The 19,431-nt window shown below is 41.7% G+C and overlaps 1 long non-coding RNA gene and 2 gene segments (V, D, J or C); 1 reads left to right on the top strand and 2 right to left on the bottom strand.

Annotated features, from left to right (window-relative positions):
• Positions 1 to 4,619: 4,619 nt before the first annotated feature.
• LOC101006133 lies at positions 4,620 to 8,891 on the bottom strand. The segment is given in 2 exon segments: positions 4,620 to 4,932; positions 8,769 to 8,850. Coding segments are annotated over 2 exon segments (318 nt in total).
• Positions 8,892 to 12,780: 3,889 nt separating this feature from the next.
• On the bottom strand, positions 12,781 to 13,775 carry LOC110741125. The segment is given in 2 exon segments: positions 12,781 to 13,328; positions 13,699 to 13,775. Coding segments are annotated over 2 exon segments (447 nt in total).
• Positions 13,342 to 18,962, top strand: LOC103877243. Its single transcript, XR_001894447.3, has 3 exons — positions 13,342 to 13,789; positions 15,775 to 16,247; positions 17,048 to 18,962. It is a non-coding gene; the product is annotated as an uncharacterized LOC103877243 (long non-coding RNA).
• The last annotated feature ends 469 nt before the right edge of the window (positions 18,963 to 19,431 follow it).

Consider the following 19,431-nt stretch of genomic DNA (forward strand, 5'->3'; position numbering starts at 1 on the left):
TTTTAAAACAAGCAAGTGCTGAGGGAATACGTCACTACCAAACCTGCCTTACAAAATCTCCTGAAGGAAGCACTAGGTTTGGAAAGGAAAGACCATTACCAGCCACTACAAAAACACACAGAAGTACTCAGGCAAGCGACACAACAAAGCAACCACATAAACAAGTCTGTGAAATAACCAGCTAACATCATAATGACAGGATCAAATCCACACATATTCACACTAACCTTAGATGCAAGTAGGCTAAATGCTCTGATTAAAAGACATGGAGCGAAAAGCTGGAAAAAAAACTAAGACTCATTGGTATGGTGATTTCAAGAGACTCATCTCACATGCAATGACACACATATGCTCAAAATAAAGAGGTGGAGAAAAATCTACCAAGGAATGGAGAACAGAAAAAAGGAAAGGTTGCAGTTTCTGACAAAACAGGCTTTAAACCAACAAAGATCAAAAAAGACAAAGAAGTGCAAAATCTTCATGCTCCAGGCAGCTGATGGTGACAGTAAAGTCTGTCTCCAACCCATGACCACTGAACCCCTCTGGGATGCCAGTGGCCCTGCTGGATACACCATAGATGAGAAGCCAGGGAGCTTCCTCAGGTTTCCGCTGATACAAGGCTAAGGAGCTTCCAATGTTCTGACGGCACCCACAGACGAGAGGGTCTCTTTACCCTGAAGACAAAGACAAGGAGTCAGGAGACCGCATCAGCATAACATCTCTGGAGGTACCTGAGATTGGAATAAAACAGGAAAGTTTTAAACTTTCCCATACAAACTGCCTCAAGCGCACCATCCTCATAGTATAGCCACAGTCACTGATCTACATTGAATTATAATTACTGTTCTTGCTCAGCAGGGATGCCAGGCCAGAGGAAACAACAAGATTGAGAGAGGTTCAGTGCAGAGACATCTCCTCTTCCCCTCACCTGGGAGCTAGAGTTACAAGAGGCAGAGAAGCTGAGCTGGGGCTTCCATGAACCTTTCTGGGTCCTAACTGAGCAGCTCTTCCCCTGAGGTCTACCCAGGCATTGATATGGGCTCTAGACAGCAGCGTGGCGGGGAAGAACATGTAAAGAAGTATGGGAAGGCGCCAGACTTCCAGCTGCAGAGACCACCTGCCTCCTCTTCTTTGCACTGAGAAGCCCCTGCCCAGGTGATCAGGTCAGAAAGGCTATTGGCTCAGCTTAGGAGTAGACCTTCTCCCCTCTGGACACACAATTTTATCCCTGTCCTCCTACCTCACCAATCACCTAGATTCAGGCAGATGGTGTTTAGTACAAACTTCTTGAAAGAAAAAATAAAAATCTGTGGTTTCTTTTTCTCTTTTTTCCCCCAAAATACCCAGTCGTCTTCCTTGCTGCATGATTGTACCTGGCTGAAGTGATTGATCAGAAATTCATCTTCCATACACACTTTTCCTTTGCAGCTTATCCATCTTTTCTATGAGCCCTGAACATAGTCCATTCTTTGGAAGAACTAGTAAAGGACATCACTTTGTTAGGCCAAGCCCTGTGGGTGCATGAATGATCACAGCTGCAAAGATAAGCAGACTCCAGGCTCAAACTCTTCAGTATGTGATTCCACTCCCTGCAGACAGACGATGGTGGTGTCCAGCTGGCCAGGATAAGTGGGGAATGTTATCTTCTCTTCTCTAGAGCACTCCATTCTGCACAACACAGCCATTCACCCAAACTTGATCATCTTCTGCAGCTACACTGTGGGTCAGGGCCTAGCCTCCAGCCTCAGAGCACAGAGCGCAGAGCAGATTTTCCTCACAACTCGGCACCCTGGCAGCTCCTCCCAGGTGCTCCAGGTCACACATGAGACCCTGTTCCAGCCTTTGAGCTCCCTATTGACAGTGAGACACCATCACCCTTACATTCCCAGTATTTCTTAGTTCATGGAACTCTCTTTTTTTAATTGTGGGATTTGTTTGCCATCTACGGGCAGGTGTTTGACACAGCAACATATACGGTTTTTAACTTTGTAATAGTGAAAACTAATTCATTAGTTCACATAAATAATATATCAAGCTGAATAAATTGAATATTAAAAAAACCAAAGGCTAATTAAAGAGCTTGGAAAGAGTCTGAAGAGAGAAAAAAAAAGACAGATTCCTTTCAGAGGAGGCGTGTTAGTCACAGATGAAAGTCTCTTTTACAGATGACTTTTGAGCAGTAAATATCAACAGCAAATGACAATTTCAAATAGGCTGCCAAAATGTGATTGGATATTCCAAGTTATTTCCAAATAATGTGTAAATACATTTTCAAATTGAAACAAACAAAACCTTGAGTTTATCGTGAGATTCACAGAGTGAAAAATTTCACAAATGTGTGCTTTATCCAAAAGAACATTTATCCCTGATGGAAAGTTTAAATTTTCTTTGATCTTTAGAAAAAAACAGCTTTCTCTCCATTCTGTTCCACTCATGCTGCTGAGGAATGGGCATGGGGGCAATGACTGTGAGGAAGGAAGAAGGCTGTGCTCTCACGGAGGTTGTGCCTCCTGCCCGTCTGAGTGACCTCATGGAGCAGAGCCGCCCACACCACCAAGGCGAACCCCCTGTTTCTGACCTGCCATGGCATAGACAGAGAAACCTTGTCATATTTAGTCCACCTTATTTTAAGGCTTCTCTGTAATTGCTAATTTGATTGTCTTCTGATTCTGCTTGGTATCCACCTTCAGTTTTTGGAATATTTTATTTTTCACCATTTTTATTTAAGAGTATAGCCCCTTGGGATATCACCATCATGTAGATTTTGAGCTTGTTTATTTTTTAGGTGTGTCCAACCACACTGAGTGGTTTTATAACTTATCCCCTGTCTCACACCAAAGTAGATTCTATAGTGACTAGGTGCTGTCAATCACGTGAGGGCTAGCAATGACGATGGCTGCTCACCTCCTGCTCTAACTACTCACACTTTGTTGTCTCCCACTGCATTCTGTAATATTTCATATCTTTAAGCTTCATGTTGCTTTTAGGAGTACTTTAAAATCGCGTGTTAAGTGTCATGTTTTTTAATTTGATGGTTCCAGTTTGCTTGATTTCTATATAAGTTTATCTATATACCTTTTAATTATAAAGAAATGTCACTTTGAAATTTTAATTGCACTTGCCATCAAATTCATTATCTTGGAGTTGAAAATCATCTCAAATACACTTTAAACCCTAAGCCTGAAGCAGGAGCTTCTTATTCTTATTCTGTTGCTTCAATCATTCTTTTGTGTCTATCACTCTGCATTATGTCTTGTAACTGATATGATTCATCATTGATTTTGATGGAACTTTAGAACACTATTTTCAGTGGGATCAATTGAAAGCATAAGATTTTTGTGCTTTTAGAACCAAAAGAACGGATTCATAATTATTTTCCGGTAATGATGAAGTAATATGAGGATAAGATATTTTTGTATTATTTGAAATGTATTTTTATGAGAATATAATACTAAATGTCATCTCTAAAATGATACTTAGGTTAAATACTTTTGAAATTCTTAAAACTGGGGTGAAGAAGAAAAATGTCTTGTATTATTGCATTTAATAAAGTCTATGTTCTACATCTTTGAACATGTTGTGTTCTAAGCTTACTTTTGGAATTGCAAGAATTTTCTTTCACTGGAAAGAAGGTAATTGAGAAAACTTAAGGTATTTTGGCATTAGGATTGTATATCTGCCATGAATTTACAGTCTATTAATAATCAAAAATCAAACATTTTTACTAAATATTCTTAGCTATACTCCCCTGAGAACAGCTTGTGTAGAGTGCTTTCTCCAGCATGACACTGGCGATGGCAGTTTAGTGTATCATTGATAAAGGAGATATGAAGTTGGGAAAGTAGGACAGAAACAATATCTCAATATGACCAAGTATTATCTTGTATAAAATGCACCTTAAACTCATAATTTCCAACATGTATTCCCCTCGTGTTGTCACTAATCTGCATCCATGGACTGGTTGCTCTGTCAACCAAATTTTTTGTTGTTGATTTTTTAGAGACAATCTTGCTCTGTCAACCAGGCTGGTGAGCAGCGGTGCAATGTTGACCCACTGCAACCTGCACCTCCTGGATTCAAGTGATTGTCCTGCCTCAGCCACCCTAGTAGCTAGGATTACAGGCATGCACCACCATGCCTGGCTAATTTTTGTATTTTTAGTAGAGACAGGGTTTCACCATGTTGGCCAGGCTGGTCTCGGACTCCGCCCGCCTCGGCCTCCCAAAGCGCTGGGATTATAGGCATGAGTCACCGCGCCTGGCCCAACCTAATGTATGTTTCAAATGTGGGCAAGACAGGGAGAGTGAGAATAAGATTTTATTAACTCTTTCTTCATCATAGCTGCTTGCTCGCAGGGCTTGTGGCTACCTGAATTCTCCTACTGCTGATGCCATTCCCAGATTGTGGCAACCGATGGGGCCTTAACATGTGAGACTGAGGCCCAACTGAGAATTCATGGACCGGAGTCCTCAGCAGCAAATCCTGCTCCTGAGCTCTCCAACAGCCTCCTCTTCTGCAGAGTGAGAGACCAAACTGAGCTGTTCCTCAGAGAAGCAGTGCATATGTGCAGCTAGGCAACCCCAGAAGGGAGGTTTCTGTTTGAGGATGTAGCACTGTGGAAGGAATTTGTAGATGTTGCGTGCAGTAATAAAAGCCAATATCCTCAGCCTCCACCCTGAGTGATTTTCAGTGTGAAATCAGTGCAGGACCCACTGCCACTGAACCTGTCAGGGACCCCGGAAGCCCAGTTGGAACCCAAATAGATCAGGAGCTGTGGAGACTGGCCTGGCTTCTGCAGGTACCAATGCAAATAGGTGTATCCATTACTATGCAGGAGGCTCTGACTAGACCTGCAGGAGATGGAGGCCGGCTCTCCAGGGGTGACGGGCAGGGAGAGTGGAGTCTGGGTCATCACAATGTCCCCACTGGATCCTGAATCAATGAGAGAAAAGTACAAAGTTGTGTCCAAACATTATGAGCAACTTTTGTAATTGTTCTTATAATATTGATTTATTTTTTAAAATAATTTTGATATACATCATAAAAAATAAACTTTTAACAATGAGCCCATTATTTACTAGGTACAAGAGACTCCTTTATTTTTCAAAATGTTATTCAGAGTACTGGTCATTGTTCCTTTCAGATGGTTTCTAATTATTTACAGGTTTCTAATTATTCACAAATTATAAATTCCCTTCCCTGAAACATAAGCCATATGCCTCTAACACTTGGTTAGAATAAACATGGAACACTGTGGAGTCCCAGAGCTCATCCTTCCACCCCATGCTCCACACTCATCTCCTTTTGTGCTTACCAGGCACCCAGAGCATCCGTAGCCCCGGGAGCTGAGCAGAGAGCCTCATTTTGAGAAATTGAATACAGGAGTCCTGATTAGTGAAGGCAAGGTTGTAGTTGAGATTTGATCTCAGACTGACAAGAGAAGGTCCTTCCTAGGGGACAATATACAAATCCTCTGGTGGGTGCAGAGGTGTGGAAACAGCCAGTGGGGGAGGGGTATGTTTATCCTGTGAACAATGTGACATCAATTGTCCTTTGAAGGGAGACAAAGAAAGATGAAGTCATATTTGCCTATACTGATGTGAATAAGGATCTCGTGGTGGAAGTTGGGACCTTGGGCCGGGAAACACTGTGTAGTGCATGCCATGCTGAGAAAGCAGAAGGACCCTGATGATGTAGAAATGTGTGTCTAGGATGCATCTCTGGAAGGTGAGTGCCATTCTGCATGGCTCCCTCCCAGTCAATCAATCTAGAGAAAGAAACAGCCCCCTCTCCACAAGCACTGACACGCGGACAGCCTACAAATAAAAAGTGATCTTGAGCCCCTTCAACAGTGGTCCGGTATCTGCTGTTTCCAGGATAATTGTTCAAGAATGTTCAATGCAAGTGCTGGGATCTTCCCTCTGCTGGCACCGGGTGAGTGAGCCTCATTAGAGCACTCTGTCCAATGGCCTCACAGGGAGAAGGATGTGAGTCTCTACATTTAGAGCCGAGAGCCCAGCTTGAGTAAGAGGAAACAGGGCAGGAATTTTATGCCTCGGGTGGTGAATATAGGACTCCTGATGAGCAATTGTTGAACCTGGAATATATCCCATCCTAATCATCTCACCTATACCAGGTTAACCAGAGGGCGCTCTTGGAAGAGAAGAATTTCATAGGTTTATGATGAGAATAAACAAGAAATACATTTTGCCATGCAACTTTTAAACCTAACAGAAATGACTCATTGGAATTTTAATTGCACTTGCTATGGAATCCTTTATCTTGACATAAATCATCTCATGTATAATTTAAACCCATAGCCTGCATCAGGATCTTGTTCTATTGATTCAATCAGTCTTTTGTGTCTCTACACCGTATTATTACATGTAATGGACATCACTCATTACTTGAATTCATGTAAATTTATTTGGCAGAGCAATCAGATCATGGATGCAGATTAGTGGTTACACAAGTGAAACACATGTTAGAAATGACTGGCTTGGGAATAATTTTCTACAAGAAAACACTTGGTCATATTGGGAAATTGCTGTCTTCCCATTTTCAAAACTTTCTCTCTCCTTTACCAACTGACACGAAACTGCCATCCGTAGTATTATGGTGGAGAAAGCGCTATTACTTTTTTAACAGAAAGCGTTTCTGTTAGGTTTAAAAGTCGCATGGAAAAATGAATACAGATATTTATCAGACCGTAGCCCTCATATTAAGAAAGCATAGACTGGGCACAGTGACTCACGTCTGTAACCCCAGCACTTGGGGAGGCCGAGGCGGGTGGATCACGAGGTCAGGAGATCGAGACCATCCTGGCCAACATGGAGAAACTCCATCTCTACTAAAAATATAAAAATTAACTGGGTGTGGTGGCACGCACCTGTAGTCCCAGTTACTCAAAAGGCTGAGACAGGACAATCACCTGAACCCAGGAGGCGGAGGCAGCAGTGAGCCGAGATCGTGCCACTGCACGCCAACCTGGTGACAGAGTGAGATTCTGTCTCAAACAAACAAACAAACAAACAAAAAATGTAAATTTAGAGCACTATTGTCAATGGAATTTATTAAGAGCATAATTTTTCTATGCATTTACAACTAAAATACAGGATTCAGGTTTATTTTCATGAAAAAAGTGTCATATAAAAATAATGCATTTATTCATTCTTTGAATCATTTTCTTATGACAACATAGCACTAAATATTTCCTCTCTAAAATACTGTCAGTAAAATACTTGTGAAATTCTAAGAATTTGAGAAGGAAATAAAAATCTCATACAATTCTGCATTTTTTCTGTGGTACATTACGTAAACTTTATGTTTTCCATCTGAATTATGTTGTTTATTTTCAAAGCCCACTATTGGAATTGCAAGAATTCCATTTTCAGTCAGCAAAACGTAATTGAGGCAAATCAAGCTATTTTAGTATTAGGATTTATATCTGACTTGGGTTTTAAAAATCTGTAAGTAGTAAAAAAAATCAAACATTATAACTAATTATTCTTAGTCATACTCCCGTGAAGACAGCTGGTGCAGAATGCTTTCTCCACCATAATACTAGAGAAGGCAGTTTCCTGGGAGTGGTAAAGGAGAGAGAACATTTGGAAAGTGGGACGATAGCAATTTCCCAATATGACCAAGTGTTATCATGTATAAAGCTATCCCCAAACCAGTCGTTTCTAATATGTATGTACTTCACTGTGTTACCACTAACCTGCATCCATGATCTGATTGTTCTGCCAAATAAATGGACTCGACAAATGTAGGCCAGACAGGGAGGGTGAGGATGGGCTTTCATTCACTCTCCCTTCATCAGAGCTGGTTGCTCCCAGAGCACGTGGCCACCTGTGGCAGCTGATGGGGCCTTAACATACGGGACTAAAACACAGCTGTGGCTCTCGTGGGCCAGAGTCCTCAGCAGCAAACTCTGCCCTGTATTCTCCAACAGCCTCCTCTTCTGCAGTCTCAGAGACCCTACCGAGCTGCTCCCCAGACAAGCAGTGCATGTGAGCAGCTGGGACACCCCAGTAGGGAGGTTTCTGTTCGGGTCTGTACCACTGTGGAAGGAGACCGTAGAGTTTGCATGCAGTAATAAACCCCAACATCCTCAGCCTCCACCCTGCTGATTTTCAGTGTGAAATCAGTGCCTGACCCACTGCCACTGAACCTGTCTGGGACTCCAGAGGCCCGTTTGGAAACCAAATACATCAGGAGCTGTAGAGACTGGCCCGGCTTCTGCAGGTACCAATGCAAATAGGTTTTTCCATCACTGTATACAAGGCTCTGACTAGACCTGCAGGAGATGGATGTCGGCTCTCCAAGGGTGACGGGCAGGGAGAGTGGAGTCTGGGTCATCACAATATCCCCACTGGATCCTGAAATAATAACAGAGATGTGCAAAGTTATATAGACACATTATAAGCAACTTTCATTATTTCCCTAAGAAACTGATTTTATAGTTACGTATTTTTAACAAATTTTGATTTATATCATAAAAAGTAGGCTTTTTAAAATGAACCTATTATTTACTAGCCAACAGGGAACTCTTCAGTTTCAAGGTATTAATCAGAGCACTGATCATTGTTCTTGGGAGATGATTCATGCTTATTCCTGAGACAAAAATATGAATTTATGAATTTTCATTCCTGGAGCAAAGACCATGTGCCTCTAACACATGGTTGAAATAAATATAGGAAGCTGTGGTGCCCCCAGAACTCACTCTCCCACCCTGTTTTCCCAACTCATTTTAATCCTCTCCTTACCAGGGACCCAGAGCATTAGCAGTCCCAGGAGCTGAGCAGGGAGCCTCATTGTGAGAAGGTGACCTGAGGAGTCCTGATCAGTCAAGGCAAGGCTAGAGCTGAGCTTTTATCTCAGACTCACAAGGAAAGGTCTTCCGTAGGGGACAACATGCAAATCACCTGGTGGGTGCAGCAGCGTGAAAAGGGTCAGTGGTGTAGTGGGCGGTTGTCTCTTCAGTGAACAATGTGACATAAAATGTTCGTTGGAGCAAAACAAACATAGTTCAAGTCAAGTTTGCCTGTGGTCAAGGGAAGAAGGCTCTGACTGTGAAAGTTGGGACCTTAGGCAGGGACACATTGTGCAGTGCATGCCACACTGAGAAAGCACAAACACCCTGACAATGTGGAAATGTGTTTCTAGGATGCATCTCTGGGAGGTAAACGTTATCCTGCATGGCTCCCTCCCAGTCAATCTAGAGAAGAAAACAGCCCCGTTCCCACAAGCACTGATGGGCAGAGGGCCTGCAAATGAAAAGTGCTCTTGAGCCAGTTCAAGTGTTGCCTGGTGTCTGCTGTTTCCTGGGTAACTGGTCAACATTGTTCAATGCAAGGGTTAGAATCTCCCCTTCTCTGGCACCTGATGAGTGAGCCCCATGAGAGTGCTCTGTCCAACGGCCTCACAGGGAGAATGATGTGGGTCTTTACATTTAGAGTCAAGAGCCCAGTGTAAGTAAGAGGAAAGGGCGCAAGAATTTTATGCCTCAGGCAGTGAATATAAAATTCCTGGCGACCAACCTTTCAATCTGGGATGTATCCCATCATGATCATCTCACATGTACAAGATTAACCAGCAGGCTCTCATAGGGAAGAATTTCCTAGATTAACGATACAGACAAATAAGAAATAACATTGCATGATGTTTTTCTGAGTGGTGATTAGGAAAACTCTTCTCACACAGTCTCCCTGATCATGTGGGATCAGGTCCTATCAGGGCTTCCAGGTGCTTGCCAACTCTGAGTGAGACCTGAGTCTCCCCCAGTCTGGATGTGGTGCAGTCACAGCCATGAGTCTGCAGTTGAGAAGGAAATTGTCTATGTGAGAAGACCAAGCACCTACATCTACAGTTTTATGTCTCAGGGTAACCTGTACCTGAAACTGACATTCTCATGGTTTCATGTAAAGATGCGCACAGCTCAGGGATGTGAGTCTGCCCCACAGTTGATCATCACAAAGGGAAACAATCTCATGTTTCTTTATTTGTTAGTGATGTGCTTAATATTTAATTGAACAGCTCCTGAATAATGCTGTCAGCTCCAAACACTATCACAAGGACAGTCACATTTCGGAAAAAAAACAAAAGCAAAAACAAAGCAAAACAAACAAGCAAAAAAACCAAGAACAATTGAAATGCTAGCTTGCTGTGCTGTGTAATCTTGGGTAATATGACAGAAATTCATATTTAATTGCCCAAGAACACAAATAAATGAAATTCTAGGTAAGATTCCAGAGGAAAGCTTGGTTTAAATATCTTCACAAATATTTTTGAGGAATTATTTTGAGTGAAACCATACAAGGCATACTTTTTCCGTCCCACCACTATTAGAATATGGGAGTCAGGTTTATTTTCAGGTAATGACCACATCGTGTAAAAATTATACATTCACTTATTTCAATACCTTTTATTGTTTTTTATGGTAATTTAGAACCCAAATTGTTATTTCTAAATGACTAGTGAGTTTCAAAAGGAATCTTCCTATTCTGGGACAATGACGTGGGGTTGAAAGGCTAAGAGAACCACTGCAAGAACCTGGAAAGAAAATAATACAAAATTTTATATTAATAACACCAGAGAACGGTAGAAGAAATGAGAACTAAGTGACCTACAATTACAAAGTGAATAGGATCCCTTCTAGCTGAACTGATGCTCTTCTGACATTTTGTCCTCCTGCCAAATCTGCCAAGTTTGCATGTGGACACAAGCTCTGTCTTGGCACAGGCAGAGGAGGTCTCCTGGGAAAAATGAATCGGGTTGACCCTCAGGGTTGCACAGGGCAACCTCTTTACATGGCCTGAATCCTCCATGGAGCATTTGCTGAGTTCTGAGTCATCAGGCAGCTGGAGGAGATGGGCTAGAAGAACATAAAACTCCCACAGACTCAGCGTGCTCTTCCAAATCCTCAGACTTGCACAGAACACTCTGAATACATGTCTGAATCACTGACATGGTTTTGGATCCCCACTGCACCCCCTGCTGGTGTAGACCCTGCCTGGCCTTCTGCTCAGCATGTCAGTGCTTGTGACATCTCCAGACCCAACCAGTGGTCTCTGCTAAACCTCCTCTAGGCGCAGAATGAGTTTCAGAAGCTCTGCTTGGCTGTTGTGATTTGACTCGGACTGAGTGACATGACCTCAGGTCTCTTTGCACAGGAACTTCACTAAACCTTTGGTGATTACAGAATTAAAGCCCTACTCACAACATTACTTTCCTTTGGGACTCCCGGTGGCACAGGCTCCACCCGGGAAGTCAGGCAGCAGTGCCTTTAACTCCGTGGTTCTTCACAAGAAACATATTTGGCCCCTTTGTGGGTCCACATCAACTGCCATGCCCACCACCATCCACATCCCCACCCACCATAAACCAAGAGCAGTTTAACTGAACAATAGCTGACCTCTCCTGTATCCCCTCATGCCCCTCTTCCTGCAGTCTGTCCAATCTTGAATTCTGAACTTTGTGGAATAAAAAAGTTTATGACATCTTTTATTTTCCCAGTGATCCATGGAAAATACTACATCTTTAGTATACTACATCTTCCAAGATTTGCTTTTTATTTCTAAAAACCAACTTTTGGAATTTCAAGAACTCCCTTTTTCTGTCAGTGAGAGGCAATTGTAATAAAAAGAAAAAGTTTCAGTATTAGTATCTTGTATCTGCTATGAAATTACAAAATCTATTGGACACTCACTACCAAGATGTTACTGATTGTCCTCAGCCAGATCCCTCTGAGGAGAACTAGTGGAGAATGCTGTCTCTACTGTCTTAGGGAGTGGGCAATGAGTGCTAAGTAGAATAAGTGGAAGTTACAAAAAAAAAGTAGGAAAATGACAATTTTAAATATAACCAAATATTTTCTTAAAAATATGGCTAGGTGCGCTGGCTCATGCCCGTAATGCCAGCACTTTGGTAGGCTAAGCCCAGTGGATCACTTGAGGTCAGGAGTTTGAGACCAGCCTGGCCAACATGGTGAAACCCTGTCTCTACTAATAATACAAAAATGAGCTGGGCGTGTTGGCGAGAGCCTGTAATCCCAGCTACTTGAAAGATGAGGCAGGAGAATCGCTTGAAACTGGGAGGCAGAGGTTGCAGTGAGCTGTGATCATTGTTCCACTGCCCTCCAGCCTGGGTGACAGAGACTCTGTCTCAAAAAAGATCTATCTATATCTATCTCTATATCTATGTCTATATCTATATCTATATCTATATCTATATCTATATCTATATCATCTATATCTATATCTATCTATCCTATATCAAACTGTTAAACCCTAAGATGTATTCAATGTGTTTTGCCAGAAATGATCAATTGTCTGGCTGTTTTGCTGAATAATTTAATAAACAACTGTAAGCAAGGAGGGAGGATGAAGATGAGCTTCCATCCTCCTTTCCTTTTCGTCCTGAAAAGGACTCACAGGGCCCTAGAACCTCCTCATACTCCTGCTACTTATGACAGTCAAGGCTGTATCAGGTGACAGGAACATCAGCAAGAGCCGGAATCTGGTGTGATGGCTCATGCCTCTAATCCCAGCACTTTGGGAGGCCGACTTGGGTGGATGACTTGAGCCCAGGATTTCAAGAGCAACCTGGGCAACATGGTGAAACCTCATGTCTACAAAAAAAAATTTACAAAAATTAATCGGGCTTGGTGGCGTGCACCCTGTGTTTCCAGCTACTCTGTAGGCTGAGGTGGGAGAATCACTTGAGCTTGGGATTTCAAGGTTGCAGTGAGCCATGATCACACCACTGCACTTCATGCTGGATAACAGAGTGAGACCCTGTCTTGAAAACATAAAGAAGTAAATAAACTGGTAGTGCTTGAGGGGCAGCTGAGGATTCATAGCCCAGAGTCCTCAACAGCAAACCTGAGTTCTCCAACAGCCTCCCCTTTTGTGGACGCAGAGACCCTGCTCAGCTGCTCCCCAGACAAGCAGCACATGTGGGCAGCTGGGCAACCCCAGCAGAGAGGTTTCTGTTCCAGGATGTAGCACTGTGGGGGGGCCATTGTGTAGTCTGCATGCAGTAATAAACCCCAACATCCTCAGCCTCCACCAGGCTGATTTTCAGTGTGAAATCAGTGCCTGACCCACTGCCACTGAACCTCTCTGGGACTCCAGAGGCCCGATTGGAAACCTCATAGATCAACAGCTGTGGAGACTGGCCCGGCTTCTGCAGGTACCAATGTAAATAGGTGTTTCCATTACTATGCAGGAGGCTCTGACTAGACCTGCAGGAGATGGAGGCCGGCTCTCCAGGTGTGACGGGCAGGGACAGTGGAGTCTGGGTCAACAGAATGTCCCCACTAGTTCCTGGAATGGTGACAGAAAAGGGCAAAGTTACATAAAAATATTATGTATCACGTTCATAATTTTCGATTATTCCAGCCTGTATAATTTCTTTGCAATTTCAAGAATATCCAACTTCAAAAAGAACTCAGCACGCACAAAGAGGTCTCCTATACCATCTCCCTCTTTCTAAGACTTGAGTTTCTTCAGGGCACATATCCTTCCTTCTTCTAAAGTCTTCCTCACTCTCAGAAATCAGTACATCATACGTTTCATGCTGGAGAACAAGACCTACACATCTAACATGTGGATGGAACACACATGGGAGGCAGTGGGGCCCCCAGAGCTCATCCTCCCACCCCATTCTCCTCCCTCATCTTCCTGCTGTCCTTACCAGGGACCCAAAGCATTAGCAGTCCCAGGAGCTGAGCAGGGAGCCTCATTGTGAGAAGGCGACCTGAGGAGTCCTGATCAGTCAAGGCAAGGTAAGAGCTGAGCTTTTATCTCAGACTCACAAGGGAAGGTCCTCCCGGGGGATAATATGCAAATCTCCTGTGGGTGCAGTGGGGTGGAAAGAGCCAAAGGGATGGTGGGAGCCTCTCTTGAGGGCAAAATGACTTAAATATTGTCTCTGTTTAGAGAGACCAATAGAGATAAAATCTATGCCGCATGAGTAAGATAAATTCCCTTTTCCCTTTGTCTTCTCTCTTAGATTTCTTGTTTCTTAGAATTTCCCAGGTGCATTTCTCACTTCTCCTTAGCAAGGTTAAGATTCTGTAAATATATGATGATTCTTATTTTTTTATTCACATTGAATTAAGAGTAAAGGATTGGCTTCTTAAATTTTTTAATTGATATAAAACACTCACAAAGGATGGAAATGTTAAATATGCAACTAAGTTTTAGGTATGTTCTCCATCTGGATGAATCTCTAGAATATTTCAAATTCTCCAGACTCACCCGTTGTGCACCTTCCCAGGCAACAATTGCTCCCCCATCCCAATCAAGGTAACTGGTATTCAGATATTCATTATAATAATTTGGTTTTCCCTGTGCTACAATCTCATATAAATTGAAGTAAACACTTTTGTTTGACTGCTTCTTGCTTCTTTCTTGTTTCTTTATTATTTTTGAAGTATTCTTTTCTCCCTATGCATTCAAGCTACTATCTGCTGTAATTTCCTGTGATTTTGAAGAATTTCCTCTTGAATGTCTTATAGAGCACATCTCTGCAAGTAATCATTTCTCTTCATTTTCTAATAAAGAAATGTTTTTACTTTACCTTTATTTTTGAAGCGTGTTTTAACAGGATATTGAACCATTTGTTGAGTACCCCCCACCTAGCATTTAAATATGTAATCCCACTGTCTTCTAGCCTCTATCAGTCTCTGAACAGTTAGCCAGTTATTTCATTATTGTGTTTCTGGTATAATGAGCCAGTTTTTTCTTGATACAACTGAGATTTTTCTCTTTGTCTCATTCATCGTTTTAACTATAATATGTACAGTTGTAGTTTATCCTGAACGGTTACACTACTATTTAGGGTAACGCATGGCATTTAACCTGAATAAGTTTCATTACTTTTTCTGTGTTTTTTTTTTTTTTTTCTTGATCCTACAGACCAATGTCTTTTATTACTCTTGATGTATTTGCCATTATTTCTCAGCACTCTCAGGTATGCCATCTCCCAGTGATCCTTTCTCTGTGGTTTTTCTCTGTGTTTCACTCCACTGTGTGGCTGGATGTTTTCTATTTGTTTTATGTCTTAGGCAATTTCCACAGCGGCCACAGGACCAGGCTCTGGAGTGCTGGTGCACTTGGAGTGACAGTGCATTTGGAGTGACAGCAACCCTGGGCCTGGGCCTGGGCTGGTCCACATGGAGGTGGCTCAGTGTCTGAGTTGCCAGCACTGGATGAGGCCCTGGAGCCTGGGTTTAGGGCACTGAAGCCCCATCCTAGGCGGCACAGCAGGGGATGCTTCTTGAGAGGGTGTGGGAGGAGAGTTTTACAGCATCTTCCTCTCTGGGGTGGTGTGATTATAGCTGCAGGTTACCTTAATGCCAAAAGCATCAGTGTCCTCTGTGGCGCAGGCTGCTATAATCCTCAACAATGAACCCTGATGGGCCTCCTCTGGGAATGTTGTAGGGTCGGGGCTGCCTGGGGGTTTACTTAGGTCATCAGCTGCAAAGGCTGCAGGGTCCTTTACAGAGCAGACCATGGGGACTGCAGTGGCCCTGCCTCCTGGCTGATAACAATTGCCTCCTGCTTCTTTCATCTTAGAGGTCTCAGGACTCTCAGGCATGCCATCTTCCAGCAACGCTTTCTGTATGGTTATTCTGGGAGTTTTTTCTAATTGTGTTCCTGAACACTCTTAATTGGGCACTTGAACACTCCAAGGGCTATTTGCCTTGGATAGCTGTACAATTGTTGGTCTTGCCTTTGTTTTTGTGTTTGTATTTTTTTTGGGTAGGCAGGCAAAGGCTGGTGTCTCCTAGTCAGTCATCTCGCTGATATCACTCCCCTAGGACATCGTTTTGATGATGCAGTAACACTATCATGGAATAATACTTGGGCATGCTGAGGTGAGAATTAGAGTATTTAGCATGTGGGAGGAATGTGAATTGCTTTGGTCACAGGGTGGACTGATGCCTGTTGCATTCTCCAACATGGCTGTGACAAGATCTCCTATCCTACATTTTTTTCTAACAGTGTGATCTTGACTCTTCTCCATTGAACCTACTGTCTTATGCTTCCTTCTGTTGAATTTTGGTAGGCATGCGACTGTGCAGAAGCAATGCTGTTTGTCTTCTGAGTCTATAAGAGGTCATCAACGCTGCATAACTTCTGCCTGCTCCTCCTCTGGAAGTTTCAAGTAAACCAAGCATCCACATGAATTGGCAACCCCAGTTGAGAACCTTATGTCTAATGTCATCCACCTTTGAGGTGACGCCTACCCTAACCACTCACTGACTGTATCCTTAGGAAAGCCTGGCAGGAGCCTTGGGAGCCCAGGCAAAATCCAGAACCATAGAGATGATAGGCAGATGATTGCAGTTTTCATGTGTTATTAAGTTCGGGGGTAGTTCGTTTTGTGTGCATTAATAGTACCTAGGATACCAACTTAGAGAAGGAATATGGAAGTAGAAAGTCAACTATTGATAGTAGAATCTGGGTCAAGTTTATATTTCTTGCAGTGTTTTTCCCACTCGTCACTGTTTGATATTATGGTAAAATAAAAAGTTATAAAGAGTATGTGCAAATGTACAAAAGGTTACTGACAGAGAATCAAGGAGACTCAATAAGCGAAAGGTTTTACCATGTTCTTGTATTAGAAAACTTAACATTGTGAATATAACAACTCTCTCCAAATGAATTGAATACTGTGACAATCAAAATCCTTGTGAATTTTGTTGACATTTAGAAGCTGTTTCTAATGCAGATGGACATTCAAAGAGGCAAAAAAACAATGATGGTAATCTTACACAATAAGAACAAGATTGGAATATTAACACTTTCCAATATCAAAGCTTATGTTAAGTAACAGGAATGAAAACAGTATAGTATTGGTGAAGGCTGAGACAGTTAACCCTGTGCAATGAGTCAGAGAATCTGAAACCATGTCTGCATATATATAATCACTCAATTTACAATAGAAGTGCTACAGCAATTGTCTCAAACCATTTGTACAAAACAATCCTTTAGATTGGATAATTAACAAACAATATAAATTTATTTTTCCACAGTTATAAAGGCTGTGAATTCCAAGGTCAAGATGCTGGCAAACTTGGTGTCTGGTGAGGACTGTTCCTGCTTCCAAGATTGCACCTCGTGGCTGTGTCGTCACATGTTGGAGGCGGAAAGGCAAAAGTGGCAAGTCTGTGTAAAGCCACCTTACTAGGCATGAATCTCATTCAGGAGTGCTGAGCCCTCATGACCTAATCACCTCCCAAAGGGTCTACTTTCTAATATTGTTGCCTTGGGATTCAGTTTTAACAGGAACTTTGGAGGTGACACAGACATTCAGGCCATAGCAGTGATGTAGTAGAAAAAAAAAAAATAACTGAATTATATTGGATCAATTGTATATCCATATTACATTAAAATGAATCTTAACCTCTTCCTTTTACTTCTACATTGATACAAATATCAACTCTAAATTAGTCAGAAATTGAAATGTGAAAGGCAAAATAATAAAGCTTTTAGAAAATAGTATAAAAAGATATGTCATGAATATGCATGTAGGAAAGATTTCTTAAAGAGAATATGCAAAACACTAATCATGAAAGAAAAGACTAATAAATCAGTTTGCATTAATATATTTTTGTAGCTTTAAAGAAATAAATTGCAAAATGTTATTTGATACATACGTATAAAAGAAATAAACTACATTGGGAGATAGGAATGTGTGATTGTGGATAACCTCAAATGATATATAAGTTATTGCCCCAGCTTGCATTTTGTGAGTTAGAGTCACAGGAGCTTTACATTCACAGTAATGGAACATTACCATTAATCACCAAATGAATGACTGAGTTTTGAATAAATAAACAACAAAGAGTCGTAGATGAAACTGCATCATGATCAAAACATTGTAATTAACAGATTATCATGGCTGAGTATTATTAATTGAAATAAACAAATGTAATTGCTTGATTTTTAATTAGAGGAAAAAAAACAAAATAAAATATCCTGCAATTTTTGAAGAAAATTTCTACAGAATATTTTACATAATCAATAGAATGAAGAAAAAATACCAGGACCTGGATGAAAATGGAATGAACATACTCATTCATACTCATTTCACTCAGATATAACAAGTGAAAAGGTAGCATGGATCTATCAACACTGCTGATCTATGAGAAAATAAAACTCTAAATGTACTTGTTTAAAAAAGCAACTAAGGGGCAGGACCGTAGCAACCAGAACTGGCCCTGCAAATGAGCAAATAAGTAATATAAAACTTGGAAGAACAGTCTCAGTTCACAAAGTAGAGGTATATGAGATTAAATAAAGAAAAGAAAGAGTGAAACAGACAGAAAAACAGAATTGAAAGTCAAGCCCAATAATGAAATATTTCCCTGTATACTAGTCATTAGAACAGGGGTGATAAAGAGAAACATAATTTAAAATATGTATGCCTCTGTTATATATTCATGAGTGCAAATTAAACAGACTCAGAAATCTAGGCAAAATTTGGAAGCAAATACACAGGTGATTTTTCCATGTTAAAAAATCAAGATCCAATAAAAATCCAAAATCTGAGGGAGTTTTTTTTTTTTTTCAGAGATAAAAATCAAGCTTGCTTCAGCAATGTAGTTTGCAAGCCCAGTTCCTAGAGAACAATGTAGTGATAGCTACATAACCACAAAAAGTGATTATGCCCATGCTTGTGAACTAAGGAAATGATCAAATATGAAGGAAATGTGCAATTCTGAAAATACACATCAACATAAAGTTCATGAACATGTAAAAAAAAAGAAAATCTTGAAAGATTTATTTTGATTCATCAAGAGTTTAAGCAGCATGCTCAGGTAAAGGAAGCTGTGCCTTGCGATTTAAAAGGCTGTTGTTGGTGACTGGGAGCAGTGGCTCACGCCTGTAATCCCAGAACTTTGGGAGGCCGAGGCAGGTGCATCACTTGAGGCCAGAAGTTTGAGACCAGCCTGGCCAACACGGTGAAATCCTGTCTCTACTAAAAATACAAAAATTAGCCAGGCTTGGTGGTGGGTGCCTGTAGTCCCAGCTGCTTAGGAGGCTGAGGCAGGAGAATCGTTGAACCCAGGAGGTCAAGGTTGCAGTGAGCCGAGATGGTACCACTGTGCTCCAGCCTGGGCGACAGAGTGAGACTCAATCTCAAAAATAAAAAATGAAAATAATAAATAAAAAAATAAAAATAAAAGCCTGTTGGTAAAACTTCTGGGTTTGGTAAACACATTGAAGTGCTGGCAGGTGGCTGCCTGGAGGGGACATGGAAGCTTTGCACCATCTCACCCTGTCTCAACCTACCCCCTCATCTTGCCATATGCATCTCTTCAGTCAGGCACTTCCTGAGTTTTATGCTTTAAAACAAACCAGGAAATGTAAGAAACAAAACAAAACAAAACAATCTTGCTGGAAGGAATCTTGC

Source organism: Papio anubis, chromosome 14 (assembly GCF_008728515.1).
Source record: "Papio anubis isolate 15944 chromosome 14, Panubis1.0, whole genome shotgun sequence".
In the NCBI taxonomy this organism is placed as follows: domain Eukaryota; kingdom Metazoa; phylum Chordata; class Mammalia; order Primates; family Cercopithecidae; genus Papio; species Papio anubis.